This window comes from Patagioenas fasciata, chromosome 7 (assembly GCF_037038585.1).
Source record: "Patagioenas fasciata isolate bPatFas1 chromosome 7, bPatFas1.hap1, whole genome shotgun sequence".
Taxonomy (NCBI): domain Eukaryota; kingdom Metazoa; phylum Chordata; class Aves; order Columbiformes; family Columbidae; genus Patagioenas; species Patagioenas fasciata.
Genome location: NC_092526.1, coordinates 27,702,019 through 27,725,781, shown reverse-complemented (window position 1 = coordinate 27,725,781; position 23,763 = coordinate 27,702,019). Strand labels below are relative to the sequence as shown.

General features: G+C 39.4%; 1 protein-coding gene and 1 long non-coding RNA gene across 3 annotated transcripts in view; both read left to right on the top strand.

The window, feature by feature from the left end:
- Nucleotides 1-23,763, top strand: part of LOC139828436 (uncharacterized) — a 92,307-nt gene that overhangs the window by 28,272 nt on the left and 40,272 nt on the right. The gene's annotated exons all lie outside the window — the stretch shown is intronic.
- On the top strand, nucleotides 149-16,917 carry SLC40A1 (solute carrier family 40 member 1). The gene is made up of 8 exons (XM_065840596.2): nucleotides 149-433; nucleotides 690-757; nucleotides 4,830-4,989; nucleotides 5,836-5,951; nucleotides 6,286-6,412; nucleotides 9,559-9,801; nucleotides 11,758-12,423; nucleotides 13,626-16,917. Exons 1-8 carry the CDS (start codon nucleotides 391-393, stop codon nucleotides 13,943-13,945), a joined length of 1,743 nt encoding a protein of 580 aa, XP_065696668.1. The 5' UTR covers nucleotides 149-390; the 3' UTR covers nucleotides 13,946-16,917.

Sequence of the window (23,763 nt, the reverse complement as noted above, 5' to 3'; positions counted from 1 at the left end):
GAGCAGGCACTGCGAGCCCCGCGCTCCGCGCCCGCGGACCGCTGCTGGCGGCTGCCCGGCCGCAGGCGGGGCCGTCCCCAGGCTGGGGCCGCCTCCGGGGCGGGCGTGGGCGGTACCCGTGGCCGCCTACAAAGGGTGGTGCGCGGCGCAACGGCCGGCCCGAGGCCGCCACTCGTCCGGTAGCAGCGGCTTTGCGGACCGAGCCGGGCGTCGCGCGGCGCTCGGCCTCTCCGCGGCGGAGTGTCCCCAGCCGCCCGCGGCGCATAAGGCTAAGGCTTTCCGACTTCAGCTACAGTGCTAGCTAAGTCGGGGAAGGCAACACGGAGCGAAGCCGCGCGTCCCCCCGTCTCCTCTCGACATCGGGCTGTGGCAGCGGCTGAGCGGGCCAGCATGGCGCGAGGAGCGGAGCCATCGGGCGAGCGGCGGCCCTGCGGTCAGTGCGGGGCGGCCGGGCCGCCTCTGGCCGGGTGCCCGGGCGGGGGGCGAGGGGCTCCGCCGATACTGCTGCGCGGCGGCCGCGGGCCCCGGCGCGGTGGCTGCTGCCCCAAAACACGGCGTGTCCCGGGGGCGGCTTCGCTCTGAAAACGATAATGGGCTCCTCCACGACAGCGAGTAGTACCCGGTGTGTAGCGAAATGCGGTGGTTGTGCCCGAATCTCCTTTAGCATTTGTTTCTTATTTCTCGTTTAGGATCTGTGGTTGCCTATTTTACATCTGCAAAGTTTCTTCTTTATCTTGGACATGCACTGTCCACTTGGGTAAGTAAAATAGTGGCCTCATAGAGGTAGAATTTTATTAATCTAGCTATGTCTAACCTGAACATTAGCGGTACTTTTCAAAAAATCTTAAGAAAATAGCACGCTGCCACAGAGGTATCATTACAGCACCTTGCTGTTAAAAGGCTTTACAATCTTTACATGATACATTGCCATAGATTTAATTTTGGTAGTGCAGTACTCTATTTTCTGAGGCTCTGGTTCTGTACCTTTTTGTGCTTTTATTTAACTACAGAACTAGAGAGACTCCTTATAGAGTAAGTTCTGTGAGAAAGAAATGAAGCATAGTCCATAGCAGAATGAAAGGTAGTCTATTGCAATGTGTATTTGAAAGACTTGTACACTTACTGCTCTCGCTAATGGGAAATACTTAGTGTTTACGATGGGCCCATTACTACCTTTTGAGAGTGTTGGATGTCTCTTTCTCTTGAAATATTTCCCTTCTGAAATGCTTTCCTTCTGTACTAAAGTAACTCACTATATCAGTTTTTAATCACTTGAAAGATGCGAAAAAAATTCTTAAACATGAACTAAAAGTAGACAATCTGGTTCTGTATTATATAATAAAATTAAGAATATATGTCTCATAATACAACCTTAAGCCTCCATCCAGTGGCTTGATTCACAAAGAAGTGCGAAGTTGCCTCCCTAATATGCTTGGGTTTATCTTTAGTCCTGGATTTGGACAGGTTTAATGTGTGCTTTGTATAGCATTGAACAAATGGCTGATATACAGTTACAACATTGCAGGCATAACTCTGGCAGCTCTTTGCTTTCACTAACCTGAAAGGTTACATTGATGTTTCTGTTAATGGAAGAAGGCTTGGAATGGTATCAAATGCTTGCTTAAACAAATGTGATGTTTTAGCAAATACTAATATTACTGAAGGAGCTCGGTGGTGGTATTTGTGTTTGGTTCACTGCTTTTCAGACGCCAGGCTTGTTACCTGCAGCAGTGTTTGTCAGTAGTGCCCACAAAGTGCTGAACTGGCCACTTGGCCAACCCTGCTGACCCCTCCCTGCCGAGTGCTTTGGAGCTCAGCAGTGGGGCTGCTCTCAGTACATGAGTAAAGGTGACAGAGCAGTGTTTGGAAACAGTGTCACACACCATAACAAACGTTAGACTGTAAGATGTCTCTCCAGGTGTTCAGCAATATTCATAGTATACTCGTTGTTCTAGCATGTTTTGTACTGAAAATCTTAACTCAAAAAAACCCAACCAAACCTGCTGAAACAACAGAAATGTAGCTTTTTTTGACAGAACTGGTTGTAGGACTGCACCTTCTGTATCTTGTAGACTTTAGTGTTCCTAGTCTGTTTTTGCGAACAGGAACAATAAACAAGCATTTTAATTTTCAGAACTCAATATATCATTTTAGTTCTAAAATGGCTATGTCCATAATACAGAACCTGGTGGAAATGGGGTTTCGCTGTAATTGAGAGAGCTAATTTGGTTTCTGTGTTACTAAGCCATTCCCAAATACAGAGAGAACCTGTAAATTATTCAACATGTCACATCCCCACAAATGTTCAGGTTTGAACAAAGTCTAGATTATGTCTTAGGCTCTTGTTCAGTAAACCATTTGGATGTGTGCTTGGCCTGTGTGATCTTGATAGACTGGACTGTGCTGCTAGTCTCACACCTGATGCTACTACCTTTATGTTTTAATTAATTGCTGTCTATTATCTTTTGGTAAAGAAAGGACGGGATGGAGCTGCGTTCCGCTTGTTGGTGCCAGGCCTAGTGCTTGCCAGGTGGTTGCTTGTAACTTCCCGGTCTTACCTGTGTCACTCGGGCCTCAGGAGGCCGTGTCTGTAGGTAGTAGCCTGGCTAATGCATGACTTGAGGGATTCAGGTCTGAGATGGGATTGTATACGTTGTCTGAGATTACTATAATGACAGAAAAGCAATAACCATCTTTAAAAGGTTGATGAGGCTGAATAGCTGTAGTTAGTTATCTGAAAGAGTTGAAGGTGTCTGAGACACTTTAAAGTGGTATTAATTATACATGATCAAAGATTTGCCTGTTTTTGAAGGCAATATTTACTGTTTATATTTTAGTAGATTGTAGCTTGAAATCGCATACCTGCTTCAAACCTCTGTAATTCACTAATATTGTTCTTCTGTGACAGTAATTTATCTCTGCTTGCTCTTTATTGTTTTCAATTCTTGAAAGAAACTCATGCTTCCAGGTCAGACCAGCTTTACTTACCCCCAAAATTATTTGTGTGGTTTGGCAGGATCAAAATACTCTGGGTAAATGTGTTGGGTAAGGTTGAAAAGAGTTCACAGGCTTCTTAAATGAATTGTATAGCAAAATCATGATCTCACTGGAGTGAAAGGAATCTTCCTCTGTGGTTCAGGTCAGATCAGGTTTTTCACTCTGACAGCAGTGGCTGCCACTGACTTTCACATATGTATGCTTTTTTAAAGATGCCTTTTTCATCTTGCCAGATGCATTAAAAAAAAAATCTGTTAGGAAATTTTAATACGAAAGTACTCTTTTGACTTATTTTTCTAACTTAATAAAATCAAGGCTTAGTTAATCTACCTACATATATTTTAAGTGAAATTTGGTAAAGAGGTACCTCGGGTCATATGAAGTTTAAGTGAACGTTAGACTTGGGATATTATATTCCTATTTTCATTTGTGCAATGCTTTCTCAAATACTTTACTAACTATGGAATAAAAGTGGAACATATTTTACAGAAGACTTTAGGTGTCTCTGGAGGGTGAAAATTTGTTTATTACATCTGAGAGGACGCATCTAAGCTGATCGTGCTTATGTTTGCATTTTTTTCATTGGTTTTAATGGGAAAACACAGAAAATACCTAGAGTTTTTCCTTGAACAGGTGAAATTTTGTTCCCACGTGATTGGGATGTAATTATTTTTCTGCCTGTGGTTAAGAAAACAAATATGAATGTTTACGCATTACAGTGTTTGAAGAAACCTCACTCAGAGAACTTCAATAACATTAAAAGGCAAACAGTTTTTAATGTGTTTATGCTACATTGAAGACTTTAATCAAACTGCAGTTATTTTGACCCTCCAAATAGCATGCTTTTTATGTATCTCTTGATTACTGTGTTACATAATGTGTTAGATTTGGCAACTTTGCTTCTTTTAAAAGTGATTTTCTGTTATACCTCTCCCAGCCCTTTAGAATATTTGAAGTCCTTAGAAATTTGTGCTGTTTGCTGCATCACGTAGAAATTTCATTTAAGATGATGCAGTAGAATAAAACACTTTCACATTCAGTTTATAGCAGACCCTTATATCAGGGACCCTTATGAGAGAAACCCTAGAGTAGTATCAATGATTTCTGTTAATCTGCTTTGTGATTGATTACATGAAACAGTTTCTGTAGTGCATTTCTTGCAATATGTCTAAAAATAAAGTGAGATGTGACTCCTGTCATGTGACAACATAAAAACTTTGGAGTATTCATTAGCAAGCCACAGGCTTATTTGGTAGCAAATCTAAAAATGTTTTCAGTAGTATAAAAATTACTTCACTTGGACACATTTAGCATTTGTGGCTTTTTTTTTAATACGTAGTAAGTGGTATCAGAACTTGAAAATTCTGTATTCTGAGCACTAGCTTAAACTAGTAATAGGCTAAAGAGGTTGATCTAGCAATGGGTTTACAATGAGTTAAACTAGCTTTGATACTCTACCTCTTAGTAATATGCCAGTGCTTAGCATTATTAAAAAGAGCTTAAGTTCCTTGGCTTCAGAAAGGTCAGTTAACATTTAGGACAACACCTTCCTTGATTTACCCCTGTCTATCCCAAATAGTATTATGACTTGCTTTGACTTGACTGGCTCTTGTATTTTAAAGTAGCATTTAATCATCTTGGAACATACTGCTGTCTTGAAAAGTTATTTAAATAGTATTGTTAATTTATAAACCTGCTAATATTTGGTCTGTCCTGAAGAATCTATGTAAGCTTTCTGAGGCTTGTTGGATGTGGCTGATAACAGCCTTTGTCCTTTAATATTATAACAGAAAATAGTAATACTGTGTATGTACTCTCTGTTCCTCTTCAAGGGAGATCGTATGTGGCATTTTGCTGTGTCTGTGTTCCTGGTTGAACTGTATGGCAACAGCTTACTCCTGACTGCAGTCTATGGACTGGTAGTGGCGGGATCTGTTCTGCTCCTGGGAGCCATTATTGGAGACTGGGTGGACAAGAACTCCAGGCTCAAAGGTTAGATGCCTAGAGCAGGTTATTTACGTAAGGATAGATTGAATTAATGTGAAAAGATAAAGCTGTTGGAGTTCACTCCTCAAGTCAAATACAATAATGGGGCTTGCTTAGTTTCTTTAGGAAGAATAGTGTTTCAGAGTGGTAATGGTTATACAAAGATAGTGTCAAAGACAGGAGGAAAACAGTTTTATGTCATGATATGTCCACTACTCAGGCTAAACCTGTATGATACATAGAGATGCACAGAAATGCAAAAGGTAAAACACATGACTTTAAGGACTACAAACCAAGTTCTTTGCAGTCTAATACTAATATACACTTGCATTATTTGTTGTCTTCTGTCTGGATACAAACATCTTCCACACAATTGTAAGTGTACACTGCATTTGCTTAATACATGTATGCTCTAGTTTGTTTTTTAAATAACATAGCATCAAATTCTTCATACACATTTTTACTTTCAAAGAGTTTACAAAATAGCATCACTTCCATGTTACACTGAACATGCATTTGAGAGGCTCAAGATAAGTCTTGTTTTTACCCCTTAAAAAATATTGTCAGTTTTTAAACAGGTACAGTTGGGTTTTGATTGAGAAAAGACCTACTAAGAGCTTTGAATTGTTAAGATCTGTGAAGTTAAATCAGACATTAATTTGTTTCTCTAGGACAATGGGAGGTTGAAAATGTAATATGATGTCTAGTTTTACCACTTGTATTTTAGGGGGAGAATAGGAAAATAAAAATACTTAAAGAATCCATGTGTGTTCTTGAATTATAACCTCCTAAAGCTTATAGTTGACTCATTCTTATGTCATAACTGTTGCTCTCTGTTTTGATTTAAAACAGTGGCCCAGACATCCTTGGTGGTACAGAATGCATCTGTCATCCTGTGTGGTATTATCCTGATGATTGTCTTCTTGTTTAAGACACAGCTTTTGACCTTGTACCATGGATGGCTTCTTGTGAGTGCTTGAATTTGTTAATAAGGAATTAACTTACAAAGAAACTCTGGGGAGTGTGGGAGACAAAGTAATTGTTATTTTTCTCTCTAGTCTGTTTAGACTTTCCTATGGGCTAAAATTGGCAAATGAAACTTTGAGCTAGTTGGGCCAACAGAGGTGATTGTTTTCTGTCAGGAATTGTAAAGCAGATTTGGTCTTGTTTTGATGGAAAAAAATAACACTAAAATATATGGATTTAAATGTAAAAGTGTCTTTCCTGGTTGTACAGGGTACGAGTGGAGATTTCCCTTCACAAATTTTCTCATGTTGTAACTTTTTCCCCCCATTTCTCTAGACGATGTGCTATATCCTGGTTATCACAATAGCAAATATTGCCAATTTGGCCAGCACTGCCACAGCGATCACAATTCAGAGGGACTGGATTGTTGTGGTTGCAGGGGAAGACAGAAGCAAACTGGCAGGTGAAATATGTTGCCTTTTTAATACCTTAAATGTCTTACTTGATTTTAGAGTAGAGTTGTACAGAGTTCAGTACATCTTTGACAGTTATTGTGAGAAAGCACTTAGTAAAAAGGGCAGCCTTTATTTTCCTCTTCCCTCCTATGAACTCCACTTACTGGGATTAGAAATTAGTGTTGTGATTACAGTTCAGTTAGGCATCCTAAACTTTTGTCTTCCTTTTAGTCCTACTGCAGCTCAGTCAGGAAAACTTTATTCTGGCTGAACAAATAAACATAAACCATGCTCTTAAATCAAATATCTAGTGTTTAATAGAAAAGCTATTTAACTTTCAGGCACTTAGAGCCAAGTGTTGCAATACTTTATTTTTAGGTCCCTGGAATGAAACAGAAAACTGTTGCGTAACTGGGCTCCTCACACAGGGATCAAAGAAAGGGGTACATGAGAATGAAGTCCAGAACAGTGAAGTAGGTGGATCAGGAAATTGCCAGTAGGAAATGCTGTGCATGCAGATATATTTGAAATCTTGCACTTCTGTAGCATTAGATGTCTAACTCAGAGTTGTGAACACTTTTCTTCACTTGGAACTGAAAGCTCTGTATTCCTTTGACATCTGATAACCTTTGCTATTAGACTATACAGACTCAATCTTTTTTTGCCTACTAAATATTTTTCCTTTTCGCTCTTTCTTGCACAGTGGCATGGCATTATTAGGAGAGAGAATGAGTTCCCATTTCAATACTGCTACAGCTTGGTGATCATGACACTACTTGGATGTGAGAGATTGTTTGGGATCCTCCCCAGGGATCCATTGAATCTGACTGTACTTTTCTGCAGGGTTCTCATCACTGCAAGGCCATTCACACCAAGGGGTAGATGATTGATCTTTGGCTAAGCTGCTGTTCTGTATCAGTGTGGAAAGTGGCATGTTTTGTGATTAACTTGGCCTGGCTATATGGGCTCTGAATCAGCCCTATAAGGGGACTGAAGCCTTCTCAGATAGAGGAACTGATACTGAAGTGCAAACAAGCACAGAACAGCTTAACATTACCAAGACATGTATAGCTTACTAAAGTAACTCTGGAACTGAAGTCTGACACTTGTGGAGTTTAGATACCTCCAGGCATAGACAGCATTTCAGCTTCTGGACTCTAATTTTGTATGAAGCTGCCTAAATTGCCCATAAAGTTTTAGGGTTTTGAATTCTATATTGCAGGGGTTTTTTATGTTTATCTCCAATGAAGGAATCTTATCTCCCCGTCTCATCCAGGAGAGGCTAGTTCTTCATTAGATGCATTAAAATTGTCTTGCTTTCATTTCCCAGTATACAAATTTTCCACCATAGTATTTTATTTTGACCTTGCAGTGCCTTTCTAGGTCATGACTTTTATAGAGCGTCAGTCCAGGTTAACCTTCTTAATGTGTGTGAATCACAAGTAGAAATATATCTTCTATCTGTAGATGCCTTTGCATTCTAATGGTTCTCATTAACCTTTCTTCTTGTGCCAGATCTTATTTGGCAAATTGTCTCCCCAATCACTGTACTGCTTACTACAGATGAGATTAGGTAGAGACCACACCTGCAGAGAGAACTGCTGCATGGGAGGCAGTCCTGCCTCTGTGCTGCTTCATGATCTCAGATAGAATTACATGACCACTTACATTCTGTACTGAGAAATCAGGCAAGAAATTTCTCTAAATTCTCATGCAACTTAAAAATAAACAGCCCCACTGAACTAAGCACCTTAGTTCAAAAGATCTATCTTAAGGATCTCTTCAAGGCTGAATATGGTTGTTATGTGTTTGATCATAATTTAATTTGGAGTCTGTTGAAATTACTTGACTTAAAAAATTAAATGCCAGCATTGACTTTGCAACAAATATTGTTGTCCATCTCTGCGCTGTTACCTTTTCTCGAAGAGGAGTCTTAGTTAACTAAGTTGGTGGAATAGAGAAATAAAAAACTGCTTTGGCTTTCCTTTCTTCATTGTCCTTGATTAATTTTTCCATTCCCTCTTACTTTGCACTTTTCCCGAGTGGAAATATTAGCCTTCCTCAAGTAATTCAAAGCTTAGTGCTTGGAATTTCTAAAGGCAAATATCATGTAAGTAGCTAACTTACCCATCTTCCTTGACTTTGAATTCTAAATAGAGTAACCTAAGTTTTTTTGAATGGCAAGGAGTAATTCTCTGCAGATTCAGAAAATCAGCTTCAGGCTGCTATGCAGTTTCACTTGCCTTTCAAAAGCTTGCATTTCATAATAGGACTCTAATATGGGCTTGAGATGTACTTCAAAGCAGCCTGAAGCCCTGATGTGCAAATACAGTGAGTGTCTAGCAACTTCTAGGAGTGGAACAGTGGCACCACTAATTGGAAACTTGCAGGAGCCCAGGGGGTACAATGATACTAAAGCAGGTAGGATTGGGGAGGGTGAGACATGCCCTGCCAGCAAATGGAAGGTGTGTTCAAAACAAGTATCCCCTTCTTAGCATGGCCATAAATATAAAAATGTGGAATAGAAAGGAGTGAGGACTTTGCTCAGGAAGTTCTGAGAATGGTTCATGGCACCTGTAGGCAATGTGACTCAATAAGGAAATTTAAAGCCAATTCAAAGGTCTGCTGCTATCATGGTGGGTACTGTGGTCGCCGGTTATTAGAAGTAAATGGAGGAGATTAAGAAACACAGGGCCCAGTATTGGGAGACAGCAGTTGCTAAAATTATCTTTACAGGAAAGAATTCCACCATCTGAGATTCCTTTTAAGGTCTAGAGTTGTGTGTACTGGGTTTGAATGTTAAGAGTTAAGCTTAGGAGTCCATAATGTCACTAGGATGTAAGGGTAATCCGATCTCATGACTAAGTTTTACCTGTGGGAGTTACACTTCCACTGTAAACTCAGCAGACTAAACCTCAAGGACCTCATGCAGGCACAAGTGGCAGGAGTAGGGATTTGGCTTACAAACACCTTCGTTGGTCCCAGTAGACTTGGAATGTTCTAAAGGTGCCTTTGGTTAGCAGTCTAACTCCTGCTGGAACCACTGCCAGCTGGAGCAAGACTTAGCTCTGTGTATTTGTCTCCATTCCCCAATTATGTTAAGTGAATATTTCATTGTAGCAATTGCTTCATATCATCAAATAATTTCCGACAGATATGAATGCCACAATAAGAAGAATTGATCAGTTGACCAATATCTTGGCCCCGATGGCAGTTGGTCAGATAATGACATTTGGCTCCCCGATGATTGGCTGTGGATTCATTTCTGGCTGGAACCTGATGTCAATGTGTGTGGAATATCTGCTGCTCTGGAAGGTTTATCAGAAAACCCCTACTCTGGCTCTCAAATCTGGAAAAGTTGAAGAATCGGAACTGAAACAGCTGAATGTAAAGAAAGGTATTGAAAATACAAAAGTAACTGTTGAAATTCATGGTATATCCCCTGTATCAGTCAAACTGAAGTAATATTGACGTTTGTCTTCTCCAGACACTGCTTTTAGGCAATATAGCTTTCTACTCATAGCTTAAAGGTTTCAGCTATACATACCAGAGACTGAGTAACAATACTTGTGCAGCTGTTTGAGGAATCCTATAGAATGCAGCCAAAGAATTAATTCTCTCCTCTCAACTAATCTTTTAGAATAAATCTACCCTGTTGTTTAGGACTGATCACAAGGAGTGCTCCTGTCCATAGATACCATAGCTAATAAGCTGACAAAGCCCTTCACTGTCTGTAAGCAAAACAGCCTGTGTAGGACTCTTTCTTACTAAACTCATTTCTATTTATGCATAGTACTAACAGGTTTTCAGGAGGCTGTAGAAGAGTTGGCAAAATTTCTAGTCCGGAATGCTTCAGTGCGTTCCACATGCTGCCTGAAATAGTGGAGAGAGGAAAAAAAATCTACTTCAACCTTCTGCTCTGCTTCCTTGGCCAAGCTGAACTACTGGGATTTGCAGTGTAGATGGCTATGACCATAAACAACCTTAAAATTGATATTAACGTTACTTTAGTCTTAATATCAGAAATGAAAATTGTTTCAGAAGCAGACTTTTGTTATGAAGTATTTGAAACATCAGATAGTGGAATGCAAAACTCTAACATTTTCCCATTTTTAAGGTCATGATATGTGAATATTCCTGACAGCTCAAGATATGGACTCCTAGCTACAACATGTTGTGGTTTTTTTTTTTTTTTTTTTAATTTGGTTGCTTGCTTTGTTTGTTTTGGTTTTGTGCATTTTTTGGAGGAGGAGGGGATTGTTTTCTTTTTTTAAGAAAGTTTATTTTAAAAATCCTGTTATTTCTTTAAAAGCTAGCTTGCAATCTGTTCCTTGCTCAGTGTATAGTGAGATAGGAGACTGTTATTGAAAGTGCTGAAGAGATGTATCTTCTTTCCAACCAGCAGGTCCATTGTGGTAATAGCTGGTCTAGTAAGCTACTGGGTTAGGCTGATGGCAGCCTAGAATAGGGAAGCAAGATAAAGAGCATAGAAGGCTCTGTAGCTGTGAAACTGGCTCTTGAATGCTCCTGAAGACTGAAGCATTTAACAAATGTCAGCATGTAGGCAACATCTCTCAGCCTTTGCTATTGCAGTATTCTGATTGCAGCAGAAGACTTGCATTTTTAAGAGCTGCAGAAATACTTCACGTGTTTCACTGAATGTGGAGTTTGTTTCAGATTTTTACAGTGTAAAAACACTGCTCAGGCATCCAAATGTTTGTATAGTTTCTATCTGCATTGCTAATCTAAATACTGCTGTGGGGTTTTTTTGATTTTTGTTTGTGACCAGTGGAAGTGCCTTTCTCCTATAGTAGAGTGAAAATGCAATTGTAGAAAAGCATGGTCTGATATTTAGTTTTAAGTCAGATTTTGAAAGCTTTTCATTTTGGTAGGCTTCAGCAAGCCTCACTGCCTTGGTTCTTCCCCTCTGATGTGAGATATTGACAGATGCTTACATATTCCTTACTTTCTGTGGGAAGTGCATTTACATATACAAAGCTATGTTAAAATGCCAACTAACATTGCCATTCATTGAACAAAGACTGTTTTAATGGAAACGGAGCATTCAGGTACAGGTCTATGGAAAAGAAGCAGGATATGTGTTCTTCTACCACAGTTTAATTAAAACAGCAGGAGTTTAAATTGGTAGGGATAAGCTTTACTTGATCTTACTATACAGGTGGGTTTTAAGGACACTTGAAAATATTTAAGTGATTTAGGGAAAGCTGATTGCATAATTGAACTGATGTGCTTTTGCAGCAGTGAACTTGTTGACTGCAAATAATTGTCTGGCAGTTTCCACTCAGCACTTTGCAGGCAGGAGCGTATCTAACAATTACATTTCTGTTTGCAGAGAGTGACATGAAACCTGCTGAAGGAGTGCAGTTAATTGTTGAGAAAGATGTGACTGGCTTTGAGCCCCAGCAGGAGAAGGAAGTCGGCTGCACTGCCCGGATGGCTGAGCCTTTCATCACGTTCCGTGATGGATGGGTTGCATACTACAACCAGCCGGTGTTTCTTGCAGGCATGGGTCTTGCATTTCTGTATATGACTGTGCTGGGCTTTGATTGCATTACTACAGGCTATGCATACACTCAGGGTTTGAGTGGCTCTGTGCTAAGCCTCCTGATGGGTGCCTCGGCAATCACAGGAATCATGGGAACAGTAGCTTTCACTTGGCTGCGTCGCAAATGTGGCCTGATTCGCACGGGTGTTATTTCTGGAGTTGCTCAATTTGCTTGTCTGGTCTTATGTGCCATCTCTGTATTCATGCCTGGAAGTCCTCTGGATTTGACTGTTTCCCCATTTGCTGACATCAGTGCCAGGCTGTTTGAAAGTGAGCCATTACCTACTTTAGCATCTCCAGAAGATAAGCCCGAAATGGTTTTTGCAACTGGAATGCCCAACTTGTTAAACGGGTCTACTACTCCTGCTAACAGCAACCTGGAGATGAGTCCTGAGCCTGTGCCTTTAATCTCTGTCAGTCTCCTGTTTGCAGGAGTCATTGCTGCTAGAGTTGGTAAGTATTATGTCTTTATTAAAATCTGATCTCTTGACTGCTTTTAATTCTAGAAATTACAGGGCCTGTCAACTAGATCTGCTCTGAAAACCTTCAAACTTAAGATTTTTAGTAAATTAATCCATTCATTAAATTGTCTAACCTTTAGACTTGTGACCAACAAAGAAGTTTAGAGCAGAAACTTTGATTTGGATGACAGCTTAATTTTTTGAGGAGTTGCTTGTTAGTGTACTGTTAGTATCTGTCAACAGATGTGGCAGTCCAAAACATAATGTAAAGAATAGCAATTCTCATCTGTAGAATTTCTATACTCTTAATTTCTGAAGCTTTTGCTCAATTTTGGAGGCAGAAAATACTTGATTCCTTACATGAAGGGCTCTGGGGAGAGCTTGTTGTGGCCTTTCCATACTTAAAAGGGGCCTGTAAGAAAGATGGGCACAAATCTTTTAGCAGCACCTGTTGCAATAGTACAAGGGGTGATGGTTTTAAACTACAGGAGGGGAGGTTCAGGCTAAACATGAGGAAGAAATTTTTGACACTGAGGATGGTGAGACCCTGGCCCAGGTTGCCCAGAGAGGTGGTGGATGCCCCATCCCTGGAGACATCCCAGGCCAGGCTGTACAGGGCTCTGAGCAACCTGGTCTGGGTGAAGATGTCCCTGCTCATGGTAGGAGTGGGACTGGATGAGCTTGGAAGGTTCCTTCAACCCAAGCTGTTCTGTGACTCTGTTAGCTTTGTTTGCAAGATCAACAAAACTGAATCATTAATGGACTGAAACAGTATAGAAGGTACTCTCAACTGAAACTGTTGTAAATTACTGTGTATTCTACATAGTTTAAAACATGTTGGGTTTCTTTTTTCAGACATGTTATGCAAGACTTAGCAATGGTAGCTAGCATCAGTACACTGTAAATAGCTGTAAGGCAGGAACAAACTAGCAAAGCATTGTTAACTTAATAGATATGTTGAAGCAAGATGTGGCAGGCAAGTTAATGTGTCAAGCTGTATGTATGATTTCAGGAAACACTAATAAAGGGAAAGTAAATTGTTTGTGACTGTCAGTGTGAAATCCATTGTAGTCTGACAGGAGGTTAGCTTGTTCCATGCATTTTTTGATATAAGTGTTTGCAAGTATGAATTGAATTGTGTCACTAATGAAGGGGTAGCCAAGTTGTATGGGTAACTGTTTTTTCTCTCCATAGGCCTTTGGTCCTTTGATTTGACTGTCACACAGTTGCTCCAAGAAAACGTGGCAGAATCTGAAAGAGGCATCATAAATGGTGTCCAAAACTCCATGAATTATCTTCTTGATTTGCTGCACTTCATCATGGTCATCTTGGCCCCAAACCCTGAAGCTTTTGGCTTATTGGTGCTTATTTCTGTGTCTTTTGTTGCAATGGGCCACATAATGTACTTCAGATTTGCCCAAAAAAGTTTGGGAAAACAACTTTTTGTTTGTTGCACTCCTGATCCCAAAGCAGTCTCTGACAGTTCACCACCTGGTAATACATCTACTGTCTGAAAGGATCCACTTTCTCTTACTAACTTGCTACACAAATATCATGGTTTAACACATATACTGGCTTTTGTGACGCTGTCTGAGGTGTTTCTCTAGAGTTGAATGCATAATTTAACTGTTTGAAGAAGCTGGCCCAAGACAGACAAAATTCATCTTGCAGTGACCCAGTAAAAATGTTTCCTGTTTGGCAGAGGACAATGTAGTTGGATCTTGACAGCTGGAGTTTCAAAGGATCCCTGCAAGTTGTACATCTAATATTTGATCACAAAAATGATGTTGAATTTCTGCTGCTGACCCCCATGGTGGTACTGTTTAGCGGTTTTATGTACCCAGTTTGTTCATGAATTCTGAACAATTCTTGTGCTCATTGAGCAAAACAAGAGGCGTTTTTAAGTTTCTTCAGGATAACTTGATATACAGTATTCGGTTTTGTCGGATTTTTCTATGGTTTTCCCTTACCATAAGCAGTTCTGCTCCTCTATCTTCTCAAATTGGTATATACATCTTTCTTGGATTCCTGAAGCAGACTCTTAAGTCCTGATATTTTCCCAAAATACCTTTCTAGTGTTTGATCTGTTTTGGTTTAACTTTACAGAAACACCTTTTTTGCATGTTTCCTTACAAATTAGACAAGTGCTATGTACAAGATATTGTATTACACTTTTGTTGCACTTCATAAAGTAATACATAGTCTCATTTTAGCAGAAGCTGTTGATATAACATTATAAAGCATGGCTTTTCTAATTGCAAATGACAGGTCTGCTCAGGTTTGATGTAGCAGAAAGTGCTAAGGTCAGGTGTACTAGTACAGAAAGGTAAGTCTAGGGCTTAGTGTTTTCCTCAGAGTACAAGCAGCTTTAATTCATTTTGAACACTATTGTTTTCAGAAACAATAAAGCCTGATGTATTGGAAAACTTCATATTCCAGGCAAAGTAGTAAAAAAGTGGATTGCTTGCATTTATCTGTTTTAGATGTATGTAAATTTTGACTTAGTTTGTTCCACAGTAACCGCTAAAATGATGAGGTGTTGGACTGTGTGACCCTCAAAAGCAACTTCAGAGCAATGAAGACTGATATATCCCTCTGATTTTCAAGAAGTTCTTGTGGGTTTTGGTTTTTTTGATTGATTGTTTACCCTGCATGTACTAACACAGTATTTCCATAGTTATTAACCATGTGTGCACTTTCATGCAAACTACTCTATGCACTTGGCTTTCTCAGTAGAGTTGAACCTGGTGGTGTTCTGAGCTTTCCCATGGCGTGACAATATGACTTCTAGAATTAAATCTTTTTAAGTGTTTGTTTGCAAAATAAGTAGTGTGCAAAAACATACATCAGCAACTTGTGCAAAGTACCCCCTATAACTTTTAAGTTTTTATTATTTTAGGTACTGTTCTTCACACAGTCATTGTGTTGCCAGACTTCAACCCTGGAATGTGTGTGAACTCCATTGACACTAAAGGCATTACACCGGGGTGAATCTAGGCCATTCACCTTAAAATTTGTAATTATTATATTGTATATCAAGCTAAATAGAATGTAAAACACCTCTAGTGGCTTTTTTTCTTGGACACACTATTTTTGTAAGAGGAGTGAAAGTGAATTAATGGAAATCCAATGTACAGCCAAATGTACTTGTAGCCCTCAGTATTCAATAACTGGATATAACAATTTTTCTTCTCTAATGGACCAAAACTAATCATTACTGCTATATTACTGCAAGTTTCTCAGGGATGTTTTCACTAGCTTTATAAGTGTTTATACTTTGACCAAGCTTTTGGGCTTTGTTTTGATACAGTAAAGCAAAACACGTAAATTAGAGTAGTTTTAAAATTTGTGACTCAATTCTGATTGTCACTTCGTAATGAAAAGGGAGTTTTGCCATCAGCAGAATTTAAAAGATGGCAATAAAACAAGCTTATCTAGATTTGTAGAACAAATATGCGCAAAGGATAGCCTACACAGTATGTGACAAGTACACTAGGAAATAAAATACCTCTGATTTTCCAAATATGTTTTTTCATGTGTATCTAATCTAAATTGGGACCAGATTTTAATATTACTGAACACAGATAAAGGTAGCTCAAATGTCAGTGAATTCCTCTATTCTGCACTTTGATGAACATCTGAATGCCACTGTATGTATTGGACTCGCTGGTAGGCAGGAAAGTGAAGCTGAAAATGCAGCTTGTCCTGGGCTGTCTGTAGCCCACAGCATCCGGTGTGCTTAAAGCCTCCTGCTGGAGCACTGAGCATCAGCCATCCCAGAGGGGATGTACTCCTGAAGTCTAGAGAGCTCCAAAAACATAGAGCTGGGAGCATACCATGTTCCCATCTGTTCCCAAAGTCTGGGTTTTGTGTTGTGGTTTTTTTTTTCCCCCAAGAGCAATGTAGTACTATCTGAGTTGAATAGTGATTTGTTTCATAAGTAGTTCCACTAGATAGTGCAGTCTGCATCTCAAGCCAAAAAAGCAGTATTGGGAGGGGGCTGGACCTTTGTATTTTGTATGCGTAGTGTTGCTGAGGTTTGTATGTACAGATACACATCCAGAAGGCAAGACAATCCGAAAAAAGAAAGGTAGATGCTAGCTTTAAGAGAAATTAGATCTAAATAGGAAATTTTGTATGCATTGGTCTGAGTCAGATGTCAAAAAAAAAAAGTATGCTGCTTGAGCACAGCCCGTGTGTGTAAGTCTAAGATGTATGCAGACACCTGTACTGGTAAGTGCTTTGAAGCAATGTGGAGCCTGAAGTCATACTTAGCAGGACTTCGATTAAGTAAGCATTTTTGGCCTTGTATTTATTTATTATTTTTAAATATGTCCAATTTGGATGGAAACCACCCTTAAAATGTACGCACTAAAATCAATCTTACCAGAATAGCATATTTTATTATACAACCTTATGCTGGACATAGTATTGATTTATGTATTACTGTTGTTAAAGCTGATGAATAAATTTGCATAAAAATTCATTTGTCCTGTATTATTCATTTGTGGGCATCTTGGTATGTAAAATATAACATGGATCCTGTAGATGAAGGTTTTTTGTAGTGATAGGATGGAAACTGCCATGAAGCACAAACAAGTAGCACTGAGGAGAAAGCAAACAGCAAGTGGAGTAAAAGCCTTTAAATGACCTTATAGCTCTGCCTTTAGTGACCTGATTTTTATTTTCCATCTACAGTGGCAACTTAAGACACACTAGGTGAAGTTGTGGTCTTAACCTCAGCCCAGGAGCAGCACTGGTGACGTAGCAGTTTTGTGTATTGGCTTTCTGAGCAACAAAAGCAAATTATTTTACATTCACAGTCATTTATTTACCATATTGAACTTGAGATTATGGCCTTCTGCAGCAGCAACCTGTGGGTGCAAATGTGATACTTTTAATATTCTGATTTTAGTCTTGAAAATTACTTCAATTGAGTATTTTGTACAGGACTCAGTCTTGTTACAAGTATTTAAGATATGTTTGCTTGATGACTCAGTCTTTGGAAGGATGCTGTGCTCCTTCACTAGGATTTCTCTGCAGATTCCTCTTTGGACTAGAGCTTTCGTAGAAAAATACCTTTATGTGTTGTCCCCTGTGATGTTATTACCATGTTATTCCCCTACAAGGATTAAAATTATTAGTAGTAGCAATCAGTTATTCCCATGTGGGAATTAGAATGTGGTGAGCTAAAACTACAGGCTTTGTTGTATGTATCAGAATTGGTAGCATTAGGGTAAGGGATGTGATTCCTTAATAGGACCTACCAAAATGTCAGTAGTGAAGTCAGATTACCAGTTCTCCTTTTTAGGAATGTTTATCTCCTTCACTGCCACTTTCAAACTTAGAATGTTAGAACACTGACTTGAAGATGTAATTACACTGATCCACCCCTGTAAGTAGAAAGAAAAGAATTGCGGATGGTATTGTGTAGTACACTTAGAGAATTAAGAACACTCTTCGAACTCGGTCTCTTCAATTTGAGCTATTTTTGGTTTTTCTTCATGAGAACTTTCTCTTAGAAATTCCAAAAGAGTAAGTAGGTTCATATCTAGTAGTTTTAAAATACTACAGTTTCTGCTGTCTTTGCTTCTGTAAAATATATGGTGTGCGTGTCCCAGGTTAGCAGAGCTAGCTCATTGCCTTCAGAAGTTGGCTGAGTGTTCCCTCGGTGATCACTGTCAAAGGTAACATTTTCACATCATACACTCCATTCCTGCTGGACAGAGGCTTCTTCCAGAGCCTCCTACAGAATAGTTTTCAAAGCATATATTTAAACTCTTAATCTACAAAGGATCACAATTAGTCAGTAACACTTCATAAAGAAGCCAAGCATTCTGTAGTAGAAATAGGCAATTCCAGACTCAGTTAATTTCTACTGCTTTTTAGTATTAAAAATTAGCAGATATTACTGAGTCAATGCCAAGTCACAGGCTCTTCACAACTTTGAAACAATGCAAGATAACATGCAAACCTCCAAAGATTATTTCTGCTAGAATGCAACTAATAGATTTTTGCATTTTTGGATCTAGCACTGTAGAGATGATAATGCTTTGTGACTTGTTTTCAGCTCCTTCAGGAATATATTGTGCTGTACTCTGTCTTTCTCAAGTGCTTAGCACTAGAGAAGCTAGCAGGAAGTATTAGAGTAGTAGTCCCTATTATCTTGTCCTCTGTACTCACACATTCTTTTTCCTGCTCCTGGGTGCTATTAACTCCGTGATTTCCTGGAGTAAGACTGTGTCTTTAGCTTCTGCTTTAAAAAAGACAGACCGTATTTTGCAGTCTAAAGGGCAGAAAAAACTAACAAGGATGTTTGCGTAAAGACTTTTGCAAAGTGCATGGACAAAGTGCATGCTGTTCAATAATGCTCTTTCAAATACTTCAGCTTGTCCTTGTGTAAGTTAATATTTCTTTCTGGTTAAACTTTATTGCATTTGGTCACAAGAGAAGCATGCAACCATGTGCTTTCCGCTCTTACTCTAGGTATAGAGTGATGGAGCAATCTGTTTTCACACTTGCAGAGCTAAGAGTACTTAATCCTTTGTAAATGCATGGGAGGTTGATTACATTCAGAAAACCTGATTCTCCTCCTTTGGCAGATAAGAGAAATACAATGTACAGTAGACACTGCTGTTAGAACTTCAATAATAACATAAGCATAACTTGTCAAGACAAAAAAAACTAAAATGTGAGAGCCATTGTCCACTATAGCCAGGGAAAGGCCATGTACAAGATACCTGTCTCCCAGTGACACCATACCAGAGTCTGAGAAGAGGTTCTTCCCTGAGCAGCAAAACTAGCAAAGCATGATTTTCCATATCTGTATGTCCTCGGTCCCTCCACACCCATAACTGCCATAACGGTAGCTCCTACCCCTGTCTTGTGTCCTGGCTCTTCCCTGAGGTCTCCTTGCGGTGTCCCCTCTCCTCTTTTATCAGCAGAGCAGATGCTCTGTCTGACCCTCAGGAGTGACCTGCATTCCATGGGCCTGGGAGTGCTGCAGGACTGATTAGCCAGCTGACAGGACAAACAGCACACACCAGACTTGTGCTTTTCCTTCTGAGAAGGGAAACATTTTCAGGCTTCTACCCAGCTGCTGATTCTCACAAAACTGTTACACTCTATCTTTCAGACCTTTCTCTTTCATCATACCTAGATGAAATTAACCAAGTGGTTCAAAGCTGATTGTCAGGAAGTGGTGGAGGTGACAGAGACTAGTGTGATTGCACAAGTTCTGTGTCCTTACAAAAAATGGGTAAAAATGTGTTATGCCTGTGATATGACTGTATGTCTACTGCCATTGTCTGTGGTCCAGAAAAAAATAAGATGAAATCCAACAGTATGAACGTGCTACATTTAGGCAGGGCCAACTGACTGCTCAAACGCTGGATAAGGAACAACTATCTACCTGTTTTTGTAGAAAAGAATGGTGAGATTACAGCATAACACAGGCCAAAAATAGGTAACAAAAAAAAAAAAAAAAAAAAAGGAAATGGGTCTATAGCATGTCATTCATTAATTGAATCGTATAGGCTGCTATTGTCTTTAGAATTGGGAAAAATGGAGTACTGCATCCCATTTTTCTTTCATGTCGTTCTTGAGCAGCAATGCTAACTGGAGAGAAACCAGAAGAGCGCAACAGTTGTAATCAGAGCTCTAGGAAGTGAGACGAGTAAAAGAATTGGGGTACTTTAGAGACTGAGAGGTGATGTGCTAACAGTCCCTGCCTGTGTAAAAGGGGATCCGAACAATGTATAAACTTGCTTGAGAAGCATTAACACAGATTGCAGCGTGCTTGAAACCCTGGAAGTTGGGGAATTTCTAATTCTGAATATCTTCAAGGGCAATTACCATTTTTCCAGCTCTGTTTTTTTCCAGTTGCAGGTAATGTATTTCTGGAGTTCTTCCAGTTCACTATTTCTTCTAGAATCACTGCTGAGAGAATAGACTGGTTCACACTGACTTTTAACACCATCTAACAACCATTTAATTGCTCTCCAGAGATCTGTCCAATACATATTTTGTCTATCAATAAATACGTATTTTCATTTAATGTTTTACTGTTTGATTTCAGTTCATAAGCAAACTCTGATTCATTATTACAAGCTGTTTTGCATGATTATTAAAGTGTTGAGGCACCTTTTATAAGAATGAAAGTTTTTTTCCCTGGGTACTGTCAAAATGCCACAGTTAGCACAGTCAGATTTCTTAGAGCAATGGTACAGCAGATCTTCAGAGCGGTGCTGCTGAAGACAGAAAGCTGAAATACATGATTGAAAGAACAAAATGGTTAGTGTGAAAATCCTCTTTATGCTTAGAAAGTACAAGTAAAGCAGCTTCAGCACCTTTTCATCTAAGGATCCTTTTTATAACAAGTAGGACACCTAAAGTGAAGAAAACTCACATTCTTCACATTAACATTTTCGATACAGTTTGAACTATTTCAGCTATTTTATCTTGAACTAAAGGACTCAAAACTGATGCCTCTTATTAATGATCATATAATTTCAGCAGAGAATCTTCTTTAACTCAACAAGATCTTCTGAATTATTTAGTATGTCAGTTAGACATATGAGATTTTCCCTCAAGTTATTTTAGTCCAGCAGTACAAATATTCCTGTTTTCATTAAGGAGACCAGGCAAAACCGTTTTCCACAATGCTCACAAATAATGTTCCTGCACAGAGCCTGCCTGCATTGCATATATACAAATTCTTACAGTGTGCTTCTTTGAGCTCTTTTAGCTGTCTGTAGCCTGCTGATTTAACTAAGAGCTGCAAACCTTAACTTGAAGAATTTGGAACATGTTTGCTGGGGCAAAGACATAAGAACTCGCAGGGAGCTATAAAAAAAATGTGGTCTGTCCAGCTTATAAAGAGGGAGGAGGAGTTGTCCATGTTAGAAATATTGTATTTGCTCAGCTGCTACCCGAGTAAGGCCAAAATTACTGTTTACAGGATGAAGTGTGCTGCAGTCCATTTATCTTCTAAAGATAACAAAATGAAGAATCCATTATTTGGGAAAGTTTGACAAAAGCTTCAGAGGAATAAAAATTACTTACTTGAAACTTCAGGAGTTTTTTGGTTCTTTGTTGGTTGTTTTTTGTTTTTTTTTTTTTTTTTTGGTTGGTTGGTTGGTTTTGGTTTGCTTTGTGTGTGTGTGTGTGTTTTATGTTTTGTTTTGTTTTGTCTATTTGTTTGTTTGCTTTCTATTTTTTTTCCTTGGCTGCAATATACTATTCCATGTTACCCTGTACTGACCTTTGCTTTGTTCAGCCGTGCCCAAAAGGTGCAAATTGTGACGCAGCCAGGAACCAAAGAAACACTAAATGTCTGAGCTGCAGAGCTTCCCTGGTGGATGTCTGAGCACAGACAACTTCATCTATGCAACACTTGCTTTCAAGAGGTTTTGAGTGGATGGAGCTGCTTTGCAGAAATCCACTGCAAATTTCAGTAGCGTAATCTCAAGGTGTTAGTGGACTGAGCAAAGTCCCCTGCAGCCCCTGCACACTGCGGGGCATTTGGAATACAACCAGAGGAACACACAGAATAGCACTAGAAGTACTATATGCCCATGGAAGGGATTTAAAATAAAAAATAAATGTTTCTCTGGGGAGAAAAGTTTTGTACAAGAAAGGCTCCTGAATGTCTTTTGAAAAGTTTCTTCCCCATCTGAAATACCAAGTAACTTTATATGTGTCAGGAAGCCTTTATTGACTTATTTTTAAGGCAGAATGTTTCTCTTATTATAAGCAACAGTAATTTTTGTCATGCACACTTCAAGGACCTTTAACTTCCCAGCCTTTTTACTGCCCAGCAGAGCCTTTCCAGGGATTTTCAGTTGTCAAAGAAGTAGAGTTATGCTTTGGCTCTTTTGTTGTCTACTATCTTGCTCGCTCTAGTTAGTGCCCAAAGTGGGCGGGTACCACTTGCCTCAGTGCAAAATCCACATCATCTAGAAAAGGTATGTCTCAGCACCTTTCATTCCTTCCCCTGAATGTGTCATTAGCCTAATTCTTAGCCAAAAGAAGGAAAAGAAACTGTTCTCCCAGTGTGTTTCCTCTGTTTCTTTAATTTTGTGTGACTATGTGGACACCAGGAGGAATAGATTTTCTGAATAGATGAATCCAGTGAATAGAGGAATCAAGCCTGAAGGTGTTTCATCTTTGGACTCACAGCAAAGGCAGCCTGACTAGACAATTACAGAGATACAGTTTTTCTTAAGATCAACAGTTAGGTATGTCCTCCCTCCACAAATAATGAATTTATATCCATTTCTACTTTGCTGAGGCTAGATTTTGAGTAACAAAATGGTAACTTGACTTATTTACTTGTGTTATTAACATAGGTTACCAGTTCAAGTTCAGGGCTATAGAGGAACATATTGTTTCATTTTATCTGCTTAGCTGGGGTAAAATCTAAATGTTGTCTTAGCTAAATGGAACAGAGTGAATAGAAGAGACCAAGGCTGACAGCTGGATGTTCAGCAGAAAGCTGTGACTTCAGACTGATTTTGTAGTTCTTTCCCATCTGCTGTCTAGTTGGCATTCCCCACTTGGCCACAGAGGACATAGGTCAGATGAGTGTCAGAGCATGGAAACAGAAGCGCTAGAAGATCATATAAATAACAGCAGCACTTTCTGGCAATGTTAAGTCCTATTCAATGTGATAAAGGTATTGAAGTACAGATCAGCATTCTCCTCAACCCTAGTCACGTACCTTCATATCCACGGACCTCCAACCCATGGGAGTTGCACCTGTGCGTTCAAAATAGGGGCTGGTTTTCTCTTACTTGTAGCCTAATGCCAAACAAGATGACCAAGGCAGCAGCAATTTTCGTTTTTGTAGTTCACTGAATGTGTACAGCATTACTTGGCATCATACGTCAGGATTACTTGAGATCATTCTGTGCAGACCTCCATGCACTGCTATTGTAAATTCCAAGAACCTTCACCTTTGGAAAGCACAAGCAAGTGTTGTACCAGATTAATAAAGATATATATGCAGAGACTGATTTCTCTATGACCATTTTGGTCTTCTAATTCTCTTCACTAAAACACAGAATCGATTAACAAAAAATTACAGTCCTAATCCTCCTTGTTAACCCTTCAGTCTTAAAGGAATATGTTATCCTGCTTCTTATTGGATACATCAAAAACTATTTAGTCATTATCCATTGTTGCCTGTGAAAACTGTTACTGAGTAAAAGTTGAAGCAATAAAATAGGTAGGAATAGCTCAGCTCAGTAGTATTGATTGCAATTTGTACGATGCATTTTTATTCAGCTAACTCTGCTTACATCTACGAATAACACTGTTCAAAAAAAAGGGA